Genomic DNA, 20,878 nt, shown 5'->3' with positions numbered 1-20,878 from the left:
ATGACATAAAGAGAAACTAGTTTATTAGTAACCCGTTTTTACTCGTTAAAGTAAACATACGCAATTATATTTAAACAAAAGGGATGATACTTGAAACCACATGGCGGGTGGAAGACGGAGCCCAGCGCCCAGCCTAGAAGCAGCAAAAGAGAGACTCAACACATGGCTACCCAGCCCTTAAATCTCTGGATCCACAGGTGTGGCCAATTGGCCTGACGCCCTTTCACAATCTCCACCCACAACCAATAGGCAGAGAGAGGGGCAGGGCGTCACAATCTATAACATATTTTATTCTCCGACCCCCTTTCAACCACACATCTAACATCCACTAGTAAGGAGCATGGTTACACAATTAAGAGTGGATGTGATTAATACAATGGAATTGTTGAGCCATTTCCCCCATTTCATTTACTCATGAAGAATACAAATGTTTACTGTTCCCCTTCCATGTCCGTGGGACATTTTTAATATACGTCTATATAGATAGATATAGATATAGATATATACATAGGTATAGATATATACATAAACATTCCAAGAAGAAACAGTATATTCCCTAAATGTACTGCTGGGGGCGATAGAGCAGCCTCCCAACCAATCAGAGCTGACCTAAATATAGCTGCACCGCTAACTTGAGGTTGAGGAACGATCTAGTTTGCAAGTCACCAAATAATTGTGTATTTTCATTCACTGTACAATGAGAACTAATTAAGTATGACGCAAACAGTTTTTCTAATGAAACTAAATGGCTACAATCTTGTTATATGTATATTGTAATGACCTCGCCGGTGACATAACGATGTCGAGTCATTAGTATTTGAAGGAACCTTTAATGTACAAAAAACAGGTCACTGAAACCCGTAGCCAACGGCAGAAATCCCACACAAAAACAAACACTGTTACCCCGTCAACCCCCAACACGGTCTCACTCACGTACAGGCCCCCACCCTCCAGTTCTTCCAAGGCCCTCCCCCAGCTGACCTAATGATTCGCCCCCACACTGATCTGATTACAATAAGAACATTACAATGCATGCACATAGAACAACTGGCACAACGGACAACGAAATACAATGCACACCAACTATTTAAATGTCCCAAGGTCGCTACAATATGATGAAATGTAAAACTGTAGGCTACCGTTGTCCATCGAGGCTGCTAGCTAGCACAAGCTAACTAGCCGTGAGATCACAACCCATGATAGAGTAACAGTTAGTAGACCATGTTTAAACACTGGTACATTCGTCAATATCACGTTTGGTTCTCTTTTTGTCATTTTGAAAAAGTGAGCCATAACTTTACCGGTTCGGGTCGTCAGAGGCCGAGTAGTGTCACAGTGCTTAAATTTGCATACGTGTTCTGATTGGATGACGGATCCGTCGCTGCCGAAAAAGTTGAACATTTTTCCCCTTTTTGACGGAGCCTTCAGCGCACGTATCCACAATGCATTGCGGGTCCGTCCCCATTCAAAGTCAATGGGGATCAGAGTCAACGGACGGAGGTAGTGGTCACGAGGCGTAAATATAGCTGCGCAGCGAACTTGAGGTTGATAAACGATCTAGTTTGTAAGTCACGAAATAATTGTGTATTTTCATTCACAGTACAATGAGAACTAATTGTGTATGAAACAAACTGTTTTTATAATGAAACTAAATAGCTACAATCTTGTTATATGCATATGATGTAATGTAAAACTGTAGGCTAACTTTGTCCATCGAGGCTGCTAGCTAGCACAAGCTAACTAGCCGTGAGATCACAACCCGTGTTAGTAGACCATGTTCAAACACTGGTACATTCGTCAACATCACGTTTGGTTATCTTTTTGTCGTTTATACATGCATTGGGTATGTTATGAAACTCGGTTGGTGAAAAAGTGAGTTGATTATTTTACCAATTGACAAATTCATAAATGATATTCCCATATGTTACTTCTAACCATATCAAAGTTTAATTATTATATCCCTATCCGCCCTTTTAAAAAGTTCCTCAAACACGCATTTGCCATTCAATTAAAAACTTGATGGCACAAGGTGTTCATGTTTTCTCTTGACGCTTTACCAGTCGTACTACAGTAAAATAAATCAATGATTCACAAGTACTGACCACGCCTGCAGTTTTCAGCAGTTAGTGTTTTGTGATGTGTCATGAGCAGGTACTCGGGGATGGAGAACTCCTTGATGTATTGATCCCCCTTCTGATAGAAAAGGTTGCTTCCTATACAGGTGGTTATTGGTAGATGGGTAGACAACCCAATTTAGTGGTAATCAATGGAGCATGGCAGTAGGCCAATATACTATGTCAATGAAACAACACATTGGCACCGGAAATGACTTTTCTCCTTTTTTATTTTGTTGGTCGATACATATTTCTGGTTGCTGGTTTCAGGAGGGAATGATGGTGGACCTGAAGGACAGTTCTGCAGTGGAAGACAGCCCTGTTGCTGCTGCTGGAAGGCGGCCAAGGTAATGAAGCACGCCGCCACCATTACACTACGAGTTGGTTATGCCCATAGACATATTTTATGACCGAGTGCCTTCAAGCAATGCCAAGCATCTCAGATGCTGTAGGCTTTACTCTGTATTGCAAGCATGTGAGCTTGACTTGTAAATGTGCATCAGTGTTTAACTCAGAATTCTGGGTACAGAAATCGTACGCTAGTGCTTGATGAAATGAGTGAATATGAGCTGTATAATTTAACATTTCTTGGTTAATTCAGGTGGAGAAGGAACCATAAGTAGGATAAATAATTACCATAAATAATCATGCCTTGACTCTGACTGTACCAAGGACAGAACAAACCCATGCATTGGTAGCGATGTACTGATTAATCGGCCACAGATTATGTAAGGGATAATGTATAGAACGCCGGTCATTATCGAGAAAATAAGCCCAGACAGGGCGAACAGGATACCGACGCGTAGCGGAGGTGTCTTGCTTCGCCATGAAGGGGCTTATTTTACGATAATGACCGGCAAAGTTCAATACATTATCCCGCTTATTACACGGCTACTTGCCAAAACGAAACAATTTATTTACAATGTATTTGTTACCAGAATTCATAGTGTTGATCAGCAGAGAAATAGTCCGCCCAAGACGTTGACGTCGTCGCTTAGCAACCGACAGCGCTTGGGTTGATACATATCCCGCTTATTACATTGACAAGTTACCGCCATTGACTACGTGCGGAGTGTTACCAAAGGCAAAAAGTCCTTTTGTTTACCTTGACAGCGGTCATTATTCATCCGTTGCCAATGAATTATCCAAAAATAATTGACCGCCGGAAGTTGTGAAGTGCCCATGCAAGTGAACGGAATGTTGAAAAGAACTGTGTAATAAATATATATATCTCTTCCGCTCTTTTAATGGCTCAGTAATGGACATGAAGCAGAGAGCTTGGGTCAGATGAATCTGTTGGAAGAATGATACCAGATCTCTAGAATTGTGTGCATTCAGAGTGGTTTCTGGTGGAGCAGAAGATCCACCCGATAAGTCCTGTAAATCAGCACAGGGACGATTTGATTTCATAACCAGTTTGCGGCCCCTTTTCCATGATCTGACTCCAACTCCATTCTCCACACGTCTGCTGCTCACCAAGACGTGGCTCTGCGCTCCATAAGAGCAGCTACTATGATTAGGACTGGGATATATTAAAGATTAGATAATGCTGCTGGGATATTGTCGTAACAATGTCGACACGTAGACTATTAAATATTTTTTTAATTTTTAAATATTTAAATTAAATGTTGTTACTCCCCCCATCCTTCATCACGCTGCTAGAATAACCACCATTGGACAATATGAAGAGACCATCGCCCCACCCTAATATATATGCTGTGTGTAGCCTCTGAATGTTGTGTAGCGCCGAGGTTGTGTTTCTGAATGTTGTGTATCCCGAGGTTGTGTTTCTGAATGTTGTGTAGCCCGAGGTTGTGTTTCTGAATATTGTAAAGCCCCGAGGTTGTGCTTTTGAATGTTTTGTAGGCCCGAGTTTGTGCCTCTGAATGTTGTGTAGCCCTGAGGTTGTGTTTCTGAATGTTGTAAAGCCAAGAGGTTGTGTTTCTGAATGTTGTGTAGCCCTGAGGTTGTTTTTCTGAATGTTGTAAAGCCCGAGATTGTGTTTCTGGATGTTGTGTAGCCCGATGGTTGTGTTTCTGAATGTTGTAAAGCCCCGAGGTTGTGTTTCTGAATGTTGTGTAGCCCGGAGTTCGTGTCCAAAGACCAAGCTCCAACAGAAGGTATCGGCAGCAGCCGAGAGTCACCGAGCTGTCCTCAGCCCAACCACTCAGAGGGCCATGACTGCCCCCCTGATGAGGAGGTAATGAACGGACCGAGGCTGGTCAGCCCTCTACAGTGTATCAATAATATGAAAATGCTATGCTCACTTTATATATATATATATTAGAGCTGTCAGTTAAACGCGTTATTAATGGCGTTAACGCAGACCAATTTTAACGGCGTTAAAAAAATTATCGCGCGATTAACGCAATTGTTTTATTTAAAAAGAAAAAGATATATATATATTTTTTTTTTCTTTGGCTCAAAACATAGAAGCAGTAGCCTGACTGCTATGTTCAAATGACATTTGTTCAAAGCAGTCGTTTAATTGGACTATAGGCTCTTTTTTTGTATCGTCCTGTTTTGATCAGTATATGCCAATGTTGTTATCAATAAAAAATCATTTGCACAAGGCAAGCCGATGCACTTCACCATGTTGATAAGATAATTAAAATGAGAAGAATTATGGGACAAAAAAATCAAGGGATATTTAGCATAGAAAAATAATTTGCGATTAATCGTGAGTTAACTATGACATTAATGTGATTAATCACGATTAAATATTTTAATCGCTTGACAGCTCTAATATATATATATATATAAAAAATAAATCAAGTATTTTTGAAAATGTCATTGTACTGCAAGAGCAATATTTGGGATCTAGTTTTTGGTAGCCATCGTAGGCTAGTATTAACAAGCTATGACGTCACGTTACAACAAGGATCAGACCATTGGATGTTCTTCTGAAAACAAAGCGGTTAACAGTACCACTTAAGTTTTCTGCTTATTCATGTTGAAGTGCCTACACATGGTGGTGCTGTATTTTGCCTCACGAAGCACATTGCATGTCATCAGAAGAATATGTAGACAAGGGTGAACAGTCGGTTTTTAACGCTCTTTCCCTCAAACTGAGGAAAATGTCCTGCCTTTAGACCTGGCCTGACTACACTGACTAAGCTTTGAATAATGGCGATGGTTGAGAGAGAAAACACACTGGCTGTTGTAGATGACAGATCGGCAAAGACTTAAAGAAGATCTCTACCTTTTCTCTACCCGTCCTTAGTAGGTATAGCTTCTAAGTAGCCCTTCGGCCTTGGTTTGAACATTTAACTATCTGCCAGATACGTTATAATGTTCACAAATACAATACCACCAAAAGGATAATTTAATTATTTCAGGGCTGATTTTAGTAAACAAATAAAATTTGATAAAAGGGTTAATATTCACATTCTCACGGTCTGTGTAGATATTGATCACCATCACACTCATCTATGCACTGGCACCAGACACAGAACCTAAACAGTCAATGGCTGTCCTGTTCCCTCACTATGATTCACAGATAAGTATAGTAAACGGTAAACGGACTGCATTTATAAAGCTCTCTTCTAACCAGTGACAACTCAAAGTGCTTTACAATATTGCCCAACCTTCATCCATGCATACACATATTTATACATCGGCTGCGGTATAAACCATGCAAGCCGACTCTTCAAGAGAGCAGCCAGCTCGTTGGGAGCAGTTACGGTGAGGTTTTCTTGCTCAGGGACACTTCGAACTAGCAACCTTCCGGTTACCAGCCAACCCGCTGCCTCTTGAACCACATGCTTTGAAATGCATTAAAAGTATGGGTAAGGGTATTACATTTGATTGCTTGGGTTTGCTTTAAATCAAGATCTTGCAGGATTCAAAAAGGGGTTTGGCTTTTGGTCCACACATCTCCGAAGACCTGTCAATGGTCTGTTAAAGTGATGTCGTCAAAGCAACCCTGCTAAATCTCTTCTGGCTGAAATGAGGGAGGGAGTCTTGTCACATTGTCAATTGGTCACTTTCCCCATCCGTGGCAGACAGACTAGTTCCGCTGCTGAGATGAAGCTCTCTGTCTCCAGGTGGAGAAGCTGTCCGACTACGCCCCGCCTCTGCTGTACCCCAAGCATTTCCCGGACCCCCGCAGGGAACCCAGGAGCCCAGTCAGCCCTGAAGGTACCCCTGCCTCCCTCTTGGTCAGGCCCTTGGTTATTTTAGCGGTTCAGAAGAGTCATAGCGGAGGGGGTTTGGGGATTCAGGTAACCTTTCACCTGTTTGATCTGGTTTTTAATCTCAATAACGAACACATTATGTTTTTTTACCCGATTCAGGCAGCCGGTCAGCTTTATTGGCATTGTTGTGTCGTAATTCATATTGTGTCTGTCTGTTACTAATGTAAAATCACTGCAGATGAGTGATCACTGGCATGTCCTGCGGTGTGGCAGAGTACATGTTCTGTGAGGCTGTAAACACTTCCCTGTCCCCCCTGGTTCAGGTCCTGCCGTTTGGCAAAGTAAATGGCACCAGTGGCAGGTGGCAGCGCAGAGCGGGGAGCTCTTTGACCGCCTGCTGAGGAGCCACCCAGATTTCCACTGCTGTAAGAGTAACATGGCCGCCTTCGTCCTGCAGAGAGGTAAGCGCCGGGCCGCACTGAGTCCATAGGAACAAACCCTTCTGGGGCTTTCGGTTTGGTGGGGAAAGACATGGTTCTTTGTTATTTCCAATATTTGAAGATAGCCAAACAACTTTGGGTAGCTTGTTGCGACAAGAGTTAAACCTTTATTTTCCAGACTAAATGAGGCACTGCCATCTCTTTTTATCTGGCTTCTCAAGTGAGGTAAGCGTGGATGTTTCGCTCTCCGTGTACGAGCTGACTCCCAGCCGCTGACCAATAGGAACCCACCAGAAAGGAGGATAATGTTTCAACACCTTTTTTATTTTGTTGCCTTGATGATCGCCACAAAGAGGTGTGTGCGTGTGTGTTGTCTCTCTGCAGAGGTGCTGGACACAGCTGGGTGCCGTGTCCAGCAATACAGCGTGGTGGCACTGGGCTCCGGTCAGTCCAGCGTCAACAAGTGGCTCTGCTACGGAGGCACCATGGTCCAGGACTGCAGCGCCATCACCATCGCCAGGCGCGCCCTCAAAAGGTGAGGGGTCACACATTAAGGCCTGTGTACCTTCATCCTGGAGTTGGCAGGTACACAGATCGGTACACAGATCGTACTGTACACAGATCGTACTGCGAGTGATCTTGTACATATCAACGTACATGATATTATCAATGTATTCTTGGAGACATTTTTTTTTATTCAATGTGTCGTTGTGTGCTTTCATCTGCTGTCCTGTGCCCATTGTGAGAGCCATCTGGTGATAGAGATACCGTCGTTCAGTACTACCACGGAGAGAATGGATTATTGATGAGGCTTGAGTCAAACCTTTGGAAAAGACGCCCCTCTACTTGCCCTTTGCACATTTAAACCCTCCTCATAGCACCATATACCAGTATGCATCTCTGCTCAAGTCCCTTTAAGAGCACCACATCACCACAACACTGTCTAGTGCAGCCCTAGTGATGCAAAGTGTCTGCACGGGGAGGAGGAGGTGTCCCAATCTCTGCTCTTCCCCAGGTATCTGTACAAGCAGCTCCTGGTCCTCCTCAACCCCGACCCCAAGGCCAGGGCGTGCAGCATCTTTGAGCGCCGGGCAGAGGGCGGTCAACTGCAGCTCAAACCCAACTTACACCTGCACCTGTTCAGCAACCCGCCCGCCAGCACCAGCGCCAAGAACTTCTTCTTCCAGTAAGTCTGCCGCTCCTTCCTGTGGAGGCAGTCATGTTGAGGCGGAGTTAACAAAAAGTAAAGTACCTCTTTAGCGTCATTACTTCGCAATCAAACAAAAACGACCAGACCCAATGTTGGATCATTCACAAGTTTGCTTCATAGCGGCCCAGGGACTTAAGATTTGCAGCGCTTGCCATTAGCCACGCCAGCATTAGCATGTTGGCATGCTCACAGATTATTGTATATAGTGCAATGCAATAGTCATGTAAGCCTGCACCACATATTTTGGGCATAGAAGGAAAGGCAGATTGTAGGGGTGTAACAATTCACCGATACGAATCGGTATCCGGTTGGATTAGCACAGATGCGACTACATCGATACGTAGGCCCCTGAATCGATTTAAAATGACCAAGAATCTGTCGATGCACCGATTTTAAACGTTGCGAAACGGTTGAGTGAAGCTATGGAAGCATATATGTAGCAAAAATTCAAATGGCAATGCAATTTGCAATTTGCAATTCAATAAGTAATTACGTTATGCAATTGACAATGCAATTTCATAATGTAATTTGTAAATACGTTATTCAAAGTGTATTTTAATATGCAAAGTGACAATGCAATCCTCAATTAAATTTGCAAAAGTTATAACAATAAAAATAAAATAACATTTTGTCAAATTCTTTGAGTTCCTTTATTCAAATTGAAAAGCTATAGCGTCCCGTGATTGCAATCCACTTCGCCACGCTCCGTTTGTTGCGATATTCAAATGACATTTCAATCCGCAAAACGAACGCTTTGCAATTGATTTGGCAAAACGTTTTCCAAAAAGTCAACATGCAAAGTGGCAAACATATCAGCCAATCAGCGTCTGGGCGGGAACTACGTCACTTTCTATTGCCTCCATGGGTATCTCCGCGGTGGGTCTCCCGACCCTATGTTTCGCACCCAGTGCCTGTAGCACTTGGGAAATCTTTGTGTTTACCACACTGGCGTCAAAACGTACCAATGAGGATAAGTCGTCTATCCTATCTCCCAGAACACGCACTCTATCTACTGCATCTGTGTCTTCAACACGATTGTTCTCCACATCATCGGCCAAACTTCGGAGCGTATCAATAATAGCTCCATTGGTGACCATGGACCTGACACATACGAACTAGAAGTGAACGTGAACAAGGAAATTACGAGCAAGTGAAGTAGTTCCCGCCCAGACGCTGATTGGCTGATACGTTTGCCACTTTGCATATTGACTTTTTGGAAAACGTTTTGGAACACGTTTTTGAAAACGTTTAGGATTCCGTTTTGCCAAATCTTTTGCAAAGCGTTCGTTTTGAGGATTGAAATGTCATTTGAATATCGCAACACACGGAGCGTGGCGAAGTGGATTGCAATCACAGGGACGCTATAGCTTTTCAATTTGAATAAAGGAACTCAAAGAATTTGACAAAATGTTATTCTATTTGTATTGTTATAACTTTTGCAAATTTAATTGAGGATTGCATTGTCACTTTGCATATTAAAATACACTTTGAATAACACAAATTACATTATAAAATTTGCATAATAAATTGTCAATTGCATAATGTAATTGCAAATTGCATTGACATTTGCATTTTGCTACATATCTGTTTCCATATGAAGCCTCAACCTGATATCAAAACAGTCGACTCATTTCATTCCGTTTCCATACGGATCCGGAAAATGAAACTTAAGGAAGTGGGCGACCTGCATGTGTGTTTGTATGTTTTCCCTGCGTCTCGTGAGCAGGGAACAACCAGAGTTGTGAGTGCGCGAATAACAGCCATATGTCCGAAAACGGTGAAACGGTTTTCAGTGCACCAGCAAATCTGAAATCATACGTCCTTTGGGTGGGGGAATATTGACAAAAGCTTTGCTATTTTTTTTAATTGTGTAGGACAGCGATCAAGTCTATAAATAAGCAAATAAATAGACTTATAGTTCTTAATGTATAAATGTGTCTTCCATTATTTCCCCCTGCCATAAAGAAATTAATATAAAAACTTAAGATTCCATGGTCCCTATATCATATATTTGAAAGGAGGCAATGTTTCTTTTATAGGAGGCTTATTTTAATTAATAGAAAATGAATGTTAACATTAAACGGATATTAACATATCTCATCAAATCACACCGGATCGTTGGAACATTGAATCGAATCGAATCGTTCCATATTAAAATGTATCGTCCCTGGATCGTATCGTAGCACATGTATCTAGATACGTATCGGATCGTCCTATAAAGGAGTGATGCACACCACTAGCGGATTGATTTGTAATGTTTATGGGAGCATGCCTTTTCAGAGATTGTCAGAATAAAAAATACTATAAAAATATTTGTAAAAAATAAACAAATCCTCTGGAAAAAAAGAAGATCCTCATGACGATGGGCTGAGAATGACCCGATGGGCTGAGAATGACCCTAACTCCTACACGCTGGAAGGGCTTCAGCAGCACTGAAGCTCTGACGTAACCGGACTCGGACCAGCGACCGGATCCCAAAGCAATATTTGTAGATTGTCCACATAGCAGTCAAGTGATATGTGGTGTGGTGGTTCCTAACCTGGGGGGCGCCAGAGAGCCAAGGGGGGCTAGATGCAAATTGACGTCCGAGCAGTGCCGCAATTTCAGAATGTAGCAAATGCAGCAGCAGTGCGCTCGTGCCTGACTTTATAACAGCTCATCCGAGCTTGAAAGAACTATTTTAGATCTCACGGCCCCGCGATTGAAAATAGACCTGTTGCTAAGTCACGCCCCCCGTCGTTACCATGACGAACTCAGACAGTCAAACCAGACTCGATAACAAAAACATGGAAAAATGCCAGCTGAAAGTATATCAAAGCAGTTTTTGGAGAGGTTTTGGGCGAAAAAGGATTTAATTTCTTCCAGGATCAATCAAAAGGGACTACCGTAATTTTCGGACTATAAGCCGCGCCTTTTTCCCCATTTTTCGAGTCTGCGGCTTGGATAACGGTGCGGCTAATGTATGGATTTTACAGGTTTCAGACGAGTCCACCGACTTTAACTCTATGGGCTCTATGCCCGGTCCGCGCCCCGCCACCAGTGGCGGGCTCCAGCAGGAAACGCTGGAAGTAGTAGTGGGGACAGAAAATGCAGCTGCAATAGTTTGCTGACCTGCAATAGGTTTCATCTTTTTCTTTGGTGGCATTTTTGCGTTCTCTCTTCTCTGCCTGTTTCTCGAGAAAAACGGGATCTCGTTGGAAGCGCGATGTATGCGCAGGCGCCGTTTGGGCATAACAATATGGCGGCTGCCGTTCAATGTAGTTTTCATCACCACCACCGGATTATGTTTCATTTATTTCATTACAGCACGTCCCCTAAACGTTACAACATAATCAACACGAATGAGCACAGCATCGAGCAGTGGAAACGTGGGTTTATTTACTACGAAGTTCGTATTTTTAATTGTTGAAATGAAATCAGCGGTGACGAGCTAGTTGTTTTGGTAGCGGCTAAATTAGCATGTCGCGATACTTTGTACAGGGGATCACGTCTGCGACGAGTAGATGCGCAGAGGGTTGAAACAGCGCTTGTCCGGTCTGCTCACAATAAGGTTTCTTTGGCCAGTTACTGTGATTAAACACGAGTTGTTTAATGTTCACAATGTATCGTTTTTCATGGGGAAAATGAGATGCGTCCCCGGGACGCATGGATAGTGAGTTTAGTGCGTCCTTTCAGATTTTAATGCGTCAGGGACGCAGGACGCGTACCTAGCAACATCACTGCACCCGCGGCTTATAGTCCAGTGCGGCTTATCTATGTACACATCATTCAATTTAGCTGCTGCGGCTTATACTCAGGTGCGCCTTATAGTGCGGAAAATACGGTACATTACGCTATGCAGGGGTATGCTCAAAACTTGAAAATACATACAGAAGTTAACAAGCTTAAATTCAGTTGATATTCTGGCCTGTCTGATCCACATTACAAACTCTCTTGTCCCGTTGTGCCTTGGGAAAAGGGATGAAATATACCCCATTCTGCAGCCTCTCAGGACTGTCCTTGTTAAATGTACCCCAAGCACATCGTTTGACATGTTTGTTTTTTTAACACAAACAACATAAATCCACCATTAAATTGTTATATTCCGCGTCCTCCGTTATTTTCAATGGAGTTGTCCAAGCCGATGTCCGAGTATAGTTGAGGCTGGAATGTCATTGGCTCATCTGCGTTCTAAGGGCGGAGCTTAGCAACAGGTCAGTCCTATCAATTCGCAAATGCATTATTGCCATTCAGCGCACTTGTCCGGATCAAAACAAAAGCGAGCAACAGAATGGAGGTGCACAACGACTTTAGACTGACTTGTCACTCATATTACACCTGACATTCCAGCCCTGGCTGTGGGTATGCAAGCCCAATGTTCACATTAATGAATGTAGGCCTATTAATGCCATGCGTTTAAGCTACGAAAATGATACATTTATTAAATAAAGGCACAAAAAATTGAAATGCATGGTTATGGAAGGGGGGGGGGGGAAATTAGGCGGGCCCTGGAGAAAAAAGGTTGGAACCACTGACCTACGGTACTTTTTTTTTATTTATTCTTTTAAAGATCCCATGCCATTCTATTTTATGATGCTTTAATATAGGTATTAGTGGGCCACAAACACAGTATTCAAAGACGTCCCCGAAATTCAGCCGTGGTGCAGAGTTACAGTCACTCCGAAACAGTCGCACATTGAGCTTCCCTCAAACGCGCTGTTTCGGTGGGCGTGTCAAGGCAGGTCAAGGAGGGGGGTGGGGGTGTGGCCCTGAGCAGCTTGTAGCCACTACCATGCGCTCTGTATACGGTGGGCGTGTCAAGGCAGGTCAAGGAGGGGGGTGGGGGTGTGGCCCTGAGCAGCTTGTAGCCACTGACAGTACCATGCGCTCTGTTTACGGTGGATGTATCGCAATGGCTCGTAAAAACCCATATTATCCATAGATATCTATATCATATAATATATAATATATATTATCACCTGGCCCTGAGCAGCTTGTAGCCACGGTACCATGCGCTCTGTTTACGGTGGATGTATCGTAATGGCTCTTAGAAACCCATATTATACATAGATATCTATTAGGGATGGGCACGAGTAGTAAATTCCAAACTCGAGTGATCGAAGGAATTCCTCGAGGATCAATCGAGTACTCGTTAAATCGAATCTATTTTTAGAATGCAACGCATCTGCCGCAGGAATAGGCCTGATGATGAACGGCAATATTACCAACCAAACATGTAATGCTTATTCTCCATCAAAACAGTCAAGAGTTATCAGAGTATTCATTATTTATTTTTGCAAACGTTCAAAACACATTTTCCTTACAAAAATAAATATGCGTCTCACAATTTAAATCACGTCGAACCAAGGCCTGTAACAGTTTAAAAAAAACAAAAACGAAACAAGTAGCCTAACCATTGGAAATAATTTAAAGCTGCAAATAAAACGGCAGCAAATGGACTATGGAAATACTCAGCGTTGTGATCTTCTCTACACGCCCGGGATTACAGCTGCGTCTTGCGGCGGTGAAAATAGCCGACACACTTTCACTTTCACCGTTGCTGCGGGTCTGCTTTCCCGAACTCACCGTTGTGTTTCAGGAGCATATGTTGCCGCATAGTACTTTCTGGTAGCTCGATTTCGCTTGGCATATTTTACATTTCACCTTATGATCTCCTATTTCTTTAAAGTATTTCAATTCTTCGCTGCTCTTTGCTTTAACCGCCATCTCTTAACTTATTGAATTCTGGCGTGCCTGCACACGGCACGGAACGCGCCATGGAAATGGATGCATTTAATTTACTTTGTGCCCACGTCATGCGTTAGTGGCGCCAACAGAAAATTGATACATTTGCTACATTTGCAGAAAACGTTGTTTGTGTGTATATGCAAACTCGAGTTTGCCTGTCCACCAACCGAGTTCATTTGTAACGAGTAGTACTCGAGTAATCGATTCCTCACGCCCATCCCTAATATCTATATCATATAATATATAATATATATTATCACGGCCAAAAGCTGTGTGAGCCTCCAGACGATAGGTTATTATGAATCTCAAACGACCGCGTCTACTTCAGATTGATGTGGAAGTGGAAGAACCAGAGACGTCGGAGAACCCGACGAAGTCCTTTGTGATTCATCATATCGTCTGGACGCTCACACAGCTTTTGGCCGTGATAATATGTATTATTTGATATAGATATCTATGTATTATATGATATTATTTAGATATAGAGCAGAGCTCCAGGACTGTAACGCAAGAGTTGTAAGCCTACACTTCCTTGTTATTTGGATAACCGTTCTGCTGTTGGTGTGATGGCGCATAACACGTCGGACTCTCGTCTCTGGTATTTCTACAACGAGACTCGTAGTGGGGGTTATCTCAGCCATGGTTGAGAATGAATTGGGGGAAAGGAACTTTGGCTTTGACTCCCTGAAGTAGGCTACATGAACCACGACATGGAGGAGAGAAGGATTGTTGGCCGCGAATGTATCCCGCTTGAGCCCTGCTTCCCGCCGCCTCGGCAGCGGTCAGCGCTAATCACCGCATCCTGAAGTCGAGGCGGTGGTCCATCGGCAGCGAGGCTCCGGCGGGAGACGACCGCGGTCCAATCCCTTTCTCCTCCATGTCGTGGTTCATGACTTCAGGGAGTCAAAGCCAAAGTTCCTTTCCCCCAATTCATTCTCAACCATGGCTGAGATAACCCCCACTACGGGTCTAGTTGTAGAAATACCATAGACGAGAGTCCGACGTGTTATGCGCCATCACACCAACAGCAGAACGGTTATCCAAATAACAAGGAAGTGTACAACACTTGCGTTACAGTCCTGGAGCTCTATATCTAAATAATATCATATAATACATAGATATCTATATCAAATAATACATATTATCACGGCCAAAAGCTGTGTGCACGTCCAGACGATATAATGAATCACAAAGGACTTCGTCGGGTTCTCCGACGTCTCTGGTTCTTCCACTTCCACATCAATCTGTAGTAGACAGAACCGTGCGCTGCCTGCTGCCGGCGCGAGGCACCACCGCCCGGCTGCCCGCTGCCGGGCGGTGGTGCTTCGCGGCGGTGGTGCCTCGCGGCAACCGGCGGCAGGCAGCATGGTCGCAGTTCGATGTCGTTCTGCCATTGCATTCAAAATTCTGTAACTAGCCTGTTACTACGAACTAAGCAACTACCGTACACGTATTAGCATTTAGCACTAGCTCAATCACGACTCCTTCAGAATTCTTGTGGGTGGTTACGAACCAACCAAGTGGGCAGGGCCATGAATAATAATTTGACAACGCTACGTCACAGTGTCACCTTATCCAGATCGGCTCATTTCTTCTGCCTTTTTCCTTTCATTGCCTATTGCATTCAGCAGACAAACTGCATAGATTTCAAACTTACCACAGCTCACAAACTTATTCAGACCTATGTTATTTAACAAACAATAGGAAAAATGTGATTTTAATGGCATGGGCTCTTTAAGATATATTTGTAAGTTAAAACATTTGTATTGGGGCCGAATGTTTCAAATACTTAATGTCTTTCTGTGTGTGTGGACACAATCGTAGCTAGCTGACCTCTAAGATGTTCTGAGATGGTCCAGTCCTCCTGTTAGCTTTTGATGCTAGCACTACTGGATTGATCCATGTTTTATTCCCCGTTACCAACCACAATTAAATGTACATTAAATGATCATATCCCTGAGATTATCGTATTTTCCGCACTATAAAGCGCACCGGATTATAAGGCGCTACTTCAATGAATGGCCTATTTTAGAACTGTTTTCACATATATGGCGCACCGGATTATAAGGCGCATAGAATAGAAGATACTGCAGTCAAACGTTTGACTGGGGTTGCGTTATGCATCCGCTAGACCGAGCTGTGCTAAAGGGAATGTCAACAAAACAGTCAGATAAAGTCAAACTTCATTAAGCGTTCTGACAACTCCGTTCACTCCCATGGTAACGATGTTCAAAAGTTAATGTGCATATTAACAATATCTCCCAGCCTTGTTCACTCTTCTCCCAAACGTGGAGAGAAGAGTGAACAAGTAGTAAAAGTAACAGTCTTATTCCACTAAATCAAACGTTAGTGCATTCACAATATAGTAACTCTCGAAATTGTTCAACTTGCGTATAAAACGTAGCTTTATACGTAGTGCATTCACAATAACTCAACGTTGTTCAAACGTTAATGGCCATATTCACTATATCTCCCAGCCTTGTTCAGTTGTAAACACGTAAAAGAAACAGTCTGATACCGCAAATTTAAACGTTAGTGCATAGCTCAACATTTTTCAGTTACGTATATAACGCGTAAAGCTCACTTTTTCAGTTCATTCCCCGTCCACGAATCCCTCGAATTCTTCTTCTTCAGTGTCCAAATTGAACAGTTGGGCGAGCCTACGGCATCCAACATGCCCGGCTCCCTCTCGTCATTATCCGAGTCAGTGTCGCTGCTGTTACCTGGCAGTTCCGTTTCCATACGGATCCGGAAAATGAAACTTATTCCTGCCTTCGTGAAAGCTCGGACCACAGTTGAGACTGATATATCAGCCCAGGCATCCACGATCCATTGGCAGATAGTGGCGTAAATCGGCCGGCGCTGTCTCCCCGTCTTGGTGAACGTGTGTTCGCCTTCTAAGTGTTTGTGTGTTCGCCATATAAGGCGCTCCGGATTATAAGGTGCGCTGTCGTTTTTTGAGAAAATTAAAGGCTCTTGAGTGCGCCTTATAGTGCGGAAAATACGGTAGGCATTGATTAATTGAATGAAAGGCTTCATTCAATGTTTTTCTTTTTCTTTTTTTAGACCTCCTTACTGGAATGCTAAATTTCCCTTGTTTGTTTCAAGCAGGATGTTAATCAAAACAACTGAGTCAAGAACTGTTTTTTCTGTTTCGTATGGATCTCGTCAAACTGGGTCAAGATTGGAAAGATATTGGATAATCCCATTTCGTAATAAAGCGATGTTAATCAGGGAACTACTATAGGTGTTAATGACGGAAGAGGAACACCGCCTTGTGGTTCTTGCTGTAGATCGCTTTACCGCAGAGAGTGAATTGATAAAATCCTTTATTTTATATATCGATCCGGCATGTAGAACGAGTCGCTACAGACCCTGCATGTCTGTCAGACCCTCCCTTCATGCAGCGATGTGCCTCCACACAGGCAGCGCTCGATGGGCAGTGACCACAGCACCAGCCCGCTGCAGTACCAGGCCCAGGGCCTGCAGGTCCCCGCCCCCAGCCTGGACCCCAGCATCTGGGGGGCACGGGTCTGCTGCGTGTCGCCCAGCGACAAGCTGTGCCGCTGGGCGGTCACTGGGGTGCAGGGAGCGCTGCTGAGCCACTTCATCCAGCCCATCTACATCGCCAGCATGGTGCTAGGTGACGTCACTTCACCCGCTCACTCACTCACACTCTGTCTTTGGGTTTCAAAACGGCTTGTAACGGCTAATCACACTCACACCTTGGGGCATGGCATGGGACCTTTAAAATAAACTGCCTGCTTCCTGCATTCAAGTAATTGTATAAACATGTAGACATGCTTCTATACAGAACACTGCAGTGTGTTGTGGAGATGTAGCTCAAAGCCGTCTTCAGAACACTGCAGTGTGTTGTGGAGATGTGGCTCAGTCGTCTTCAGAACACTGCAGTGTGTTGTGGAGATGTGGCTCAGAGCCGTCTTCAGAACACTGCAATGTGTTGTGGAGATGTGGCTCAGAGCCGTCTTCAGAACACTGCAGTGTGTTGTGGAGATGTGGCTCAGAGCCGTCTTCAGAACACTGCAGTGTGTTGTGGAGATGTGGCTCAGAGTCGTCTTCAGAACACTGCAGCATGTTTTGGAGATGTTGCTCAGATCAGGTCTACGTTGCAGGGAGCAAGCTCCACTCTGCGGAGGAGGTCTCTTATGTGGTCAACAGGCCCCTGGGCGAGGACTGGCAGCAACAGCTGGCCCCACCCTACAGGAGGCAGGACATCCTGGTCCAGTGTGGGAACCGCGTGGCGCCCACCAACCCCCTGAGGCCTAAGCAGAACCTCAGCCTCAACTGGTGCGTGGGGGACGGGGAGGTAGAGGTGCTGGATGGAGCCAGTGGCTACGTCGTGGATCGGTGAGTCCTGCTATGGCAATCAACCATGATGACCGGGGCTGAACGATTGATTGATTTCAAACCGAGATCGCCATGCAATAGAATGCGATTTGCAAATAGGGTTAGCTCATAACAGCCTGGCCTTAAGGAAAGAGCAGTTTATATGTTGACTGCTTCCAATGTTGTGTTGGTCATACTATAGAAGGATTTATTGCTTTTTAAGTCAATAATACAGAACATAAGGAACTTTAAAAGGTCATAGAATCCATCTAGTGGGAGGAACGTTAGTGTTGTTATAGCATCAATCTGCTGTGATGAACGTTAGTGATGTTATAGCATCAATCTGCTGTGAGGAACGGTAGTGAAGTCATAGCATCCATTTGCTGTGATGAACGGTAGTGATGTCATAGCATCCATCATCAATCCATGTGTAGCAAATGTCCAATCCACAAGCCACCTAGGTGACTTCGTTTGGACTCCTCCAGACAAGGGCACAGGAGAAAGTGATTGTTGCTTTTTGGACTCCCTCTGTGATATCTATAATATATATATATATATATAATATCACGGCCAAGAGATGACATGAATCTTAAACGACGGTGTTGGGTTCTCGAAGGTCTCTGGTTCTTCCACAACATTAAATACTTGGTAGTGGTGGTTATCTCGGCCATGGTTGAGAATGAATTGGCGGAAAGAAACGTTGTGGTCACAAGAGTGCTCCTCCCCCAACATCCTTCAAACCATGAATATTGGCTTTCGTTTGGTCAGACTCCAGACTCCACCTTATAGTTCTGCAGGGCCGAGTGTCTGTGTGGTTGTGTTCCAGCTCTCCTGTGGTAAGCGGGCCTAGTTTCTGCAGCCGGCTGTGTAAGAGAGCTCTGTACAGCTACTTCGTCCGCGTGGTTCGCCGCGCCGGCCAACCTCGTCTCCTCGAGCCGCCCACGTACCACGACGTCAAGGTGAGGCTCATGAACATAGAGGTGTGTGGACTCCGCAGTCTGGCCCTCTGACAGCCCTCTTATTTATCAACAGGGAAACAACCCAAAAGCAGGACGTAATCTAGAATGCACACCCACTTATTATAGTCATCCACAAACTAGCATCTGCTACACTACTTTATGCTTGGATGAAGAATCAAACCTCTATAATTTAATCCTCATAGAATATATTATATATTTTATTCCCACGGCTATGTATATTCACTAGGCCTATATGAGGCGTGTCTGAGGGAGGGTTAGGCATCGCAGACCCTTGTAGTTTACCGCCCCGGTATGTGTGGAGTCTGGCTGGCCAGCGGTTGATTCTGATACTATATATCTACTATAACTATATATCGCACACAACGTCTAACTGATCACTGTTTTGATTGTTTTTTTTTTTGTTTTTTTTTGTTTTATTTATTTCTTATTGCTTATGTTTATTTATTTTTACACAATGTCTTGTTTTTTTAAATAATGTATGATGACTATATGCTCTGTAAGGTGACCTTGGGTGTCTTGAAAGGCGCCTCTAAATTAAATATATTATTATTATTATTATCATTATATCTGTTCAACTAGATGCCATTAAATACTACACACTGATTTTCTCGAACTATGATCTTCAATGTAATTTCACATTGTTGCAAGGCATATTTCCTTCACATGTATTGTTTGTATTTATTGTGTTCATGTATTTGAATAAAAGGAAAAGGGCTTGGATATGCGATGACATAACATAACGTGAAAATGCCTGATCTGGGGTGGGGAGCTGTGGTAACTGATCCTTTATGTTTGCGTTCAGATGAAGGCTGATCCCTACCAAAAAGCCAAGAAGGTGGTCAACGACCAGTTCCTGTTCACCCAGGCAGGGCCATGGAACTCCAAGCACCTCGTGGACTGCTTCAGCCTGTGACCTCTGACCCCAGCCCCTCCCCTCCCTTTTACAGGGTTACTTTCCCCGTTCAGAGTTCTCTATCGTTTGGTTCTGTAGTGTGCTGCTGCTGTTTTGATTGGTTGTGTTGTTTTAGTTAATAGCGGTGGTCAGAGTAATAAACAGCACTGGTTAACTGGAGTTTGTCCTTCTTCTTACCAACTGATGCAGATGTATCTTAATAGCTGATGTACATGTATCTTACCAACTGACGCAGATGTATCATAATAGCTGATGCAGATGTATCTTAATAGCTGATGCAGATGTATCTTAATAGCTGATGCAGATGTATCTTAATAGCTGATGCAGATGTATCTTAATAGCTGATGCAGATTTATCTTAACTGAGTCTGGATGTAACTTAAGAGCTGATGTATCTTAAGTACTGATGTATCTTAAAAACAGTCTGGATGTATCTTACGAACTGAGTCTTGATGTATTTTAGGATCTGATGCTGTTTGTCTTTCAATCAAAACACAAAGCAGTAAGATCCAATATATTTGCTGTGGATTAACTCCCGTCTGGACTGCAGTAGCTTTTGATCCAGCCGGACCCCTGCCTTCATAAGTTTCCTGGGGCTGCAGGTGGATGTTGTATCTGAGCACTGAGGTATTTGATCTAGAGAAGTGAAGTTTTGACAGGAGAAAGCGGGAGCCAACCTGAACATTAAGAAACGGAGGGCTCTATGCAATGTGAGGTAGCCCTCTAGTGGACCACAACGGTTCAATAAACATCAAACAACATAAACGAAATATAACACTAGGATGACGCCATGATGCATCGCCACTTATATTTTACCGCAGCAGGAAGTGACGTCTGTATTGTTTAACAATGCAGACGTGTAGCAAAGTCAGTTTGGTCATTGGATATTTGAGAAGAGAATGCTATTTCCGAGGCAATAATGTTGAGGCGCTTGGAATGATCACATGGAGCCTGCCTCTCAAGGACACGTCTGGTTCATGTTTAAACCGAGAACGGGGAAGATCACAGGGCC

At 43.7% G+C, this 20,878-nt stretch overlaps 1 protein-coding gene across 2 annotated transcripts; it reads left to right on the top strand.

Annotated features, from left to right (window-relative positions):
• Window positions 1-1,465: 1,465 nt before the first annotated feature.
• adad2 (adenosine deaminase domain containing 2) lies at window positions 1,466-20,026 on the top strand. Of its 2 annotated transcripts, none has more exons than XM_030362566.1 (11): window positions 1,466-1,564; window positions 2,385-2,461; window positions 4,197-4,314; window positions 6,161-6,254; window positions 6,574-6,711; window positions 7,075-7,225; window positions 7,706-7,876; window positions 17,053-17,270; window positions 17,761-17,995; window positions 18,801-18,933; window positions 19,757-20,026. In XM_030362566.1, exons 2-11 carry the CDS (start codon window positions 2,391-2,393, stop codon window positions 19,865-19,867), a joined length of 1,440 nt encoding a protein of 479 aa, XP_030218426.1. In that variant the 5' UTR covers window positions 1,466-1,564; window positions 2,385-2,390; the 3' UTR covers window positions 19,868-20,026. The 2 variants fall into 2 exon arrangements, with proteins under 2 accessions (XP_030218426.1, XP_030218427.1); XM_030362567.1 differs by lacking the exon at window positions 1,466-1,564 and adding an exon at window positions 2,158-2,221.
• The last annotated feature ends 852 nt before the right edge of the window (window positions 20,027-20,878 follow it).

This window comes from Gadus morhua, chromosome 7, assembly GCF_902167405.1.
Source record: "Gadus morhua chromosome 7, gadMor3.0, whole genome shotgun sequence".
Lineage (NCBI taxonomy): Eukaryota > Metazoa > Chordata > Actinopteri > Gadiformes > Gadidae > Gadus > Gadus morhua.
This window is presented reverse-complemented; position numbering and strand designations above follow the sequence as displayed.

Coding starts and splice junctions, on each gene's coding strand:
- adad2 (XM_030362566.1), top strand. CDS start 2,391: ATGATGGTGGACCTGAAGGACAGTTCTGCAGTGGAAGACAGCCCTGTT. Junction 4,315..6,160: donor ACTGCCCCCCTGATGAGGAG/GTAATGAACGGA, acceptor CTCTGTCTCCAG/GTGGAGAAGCTGTCCGACTA. Junction 7,226..7,705: donor GCCAGGCGCGCCCTCAAAAG/GTGAGGGGTCAC, acceptor GCTCTTCCCCAG/GTATCTGTACAAGCAGCTCC.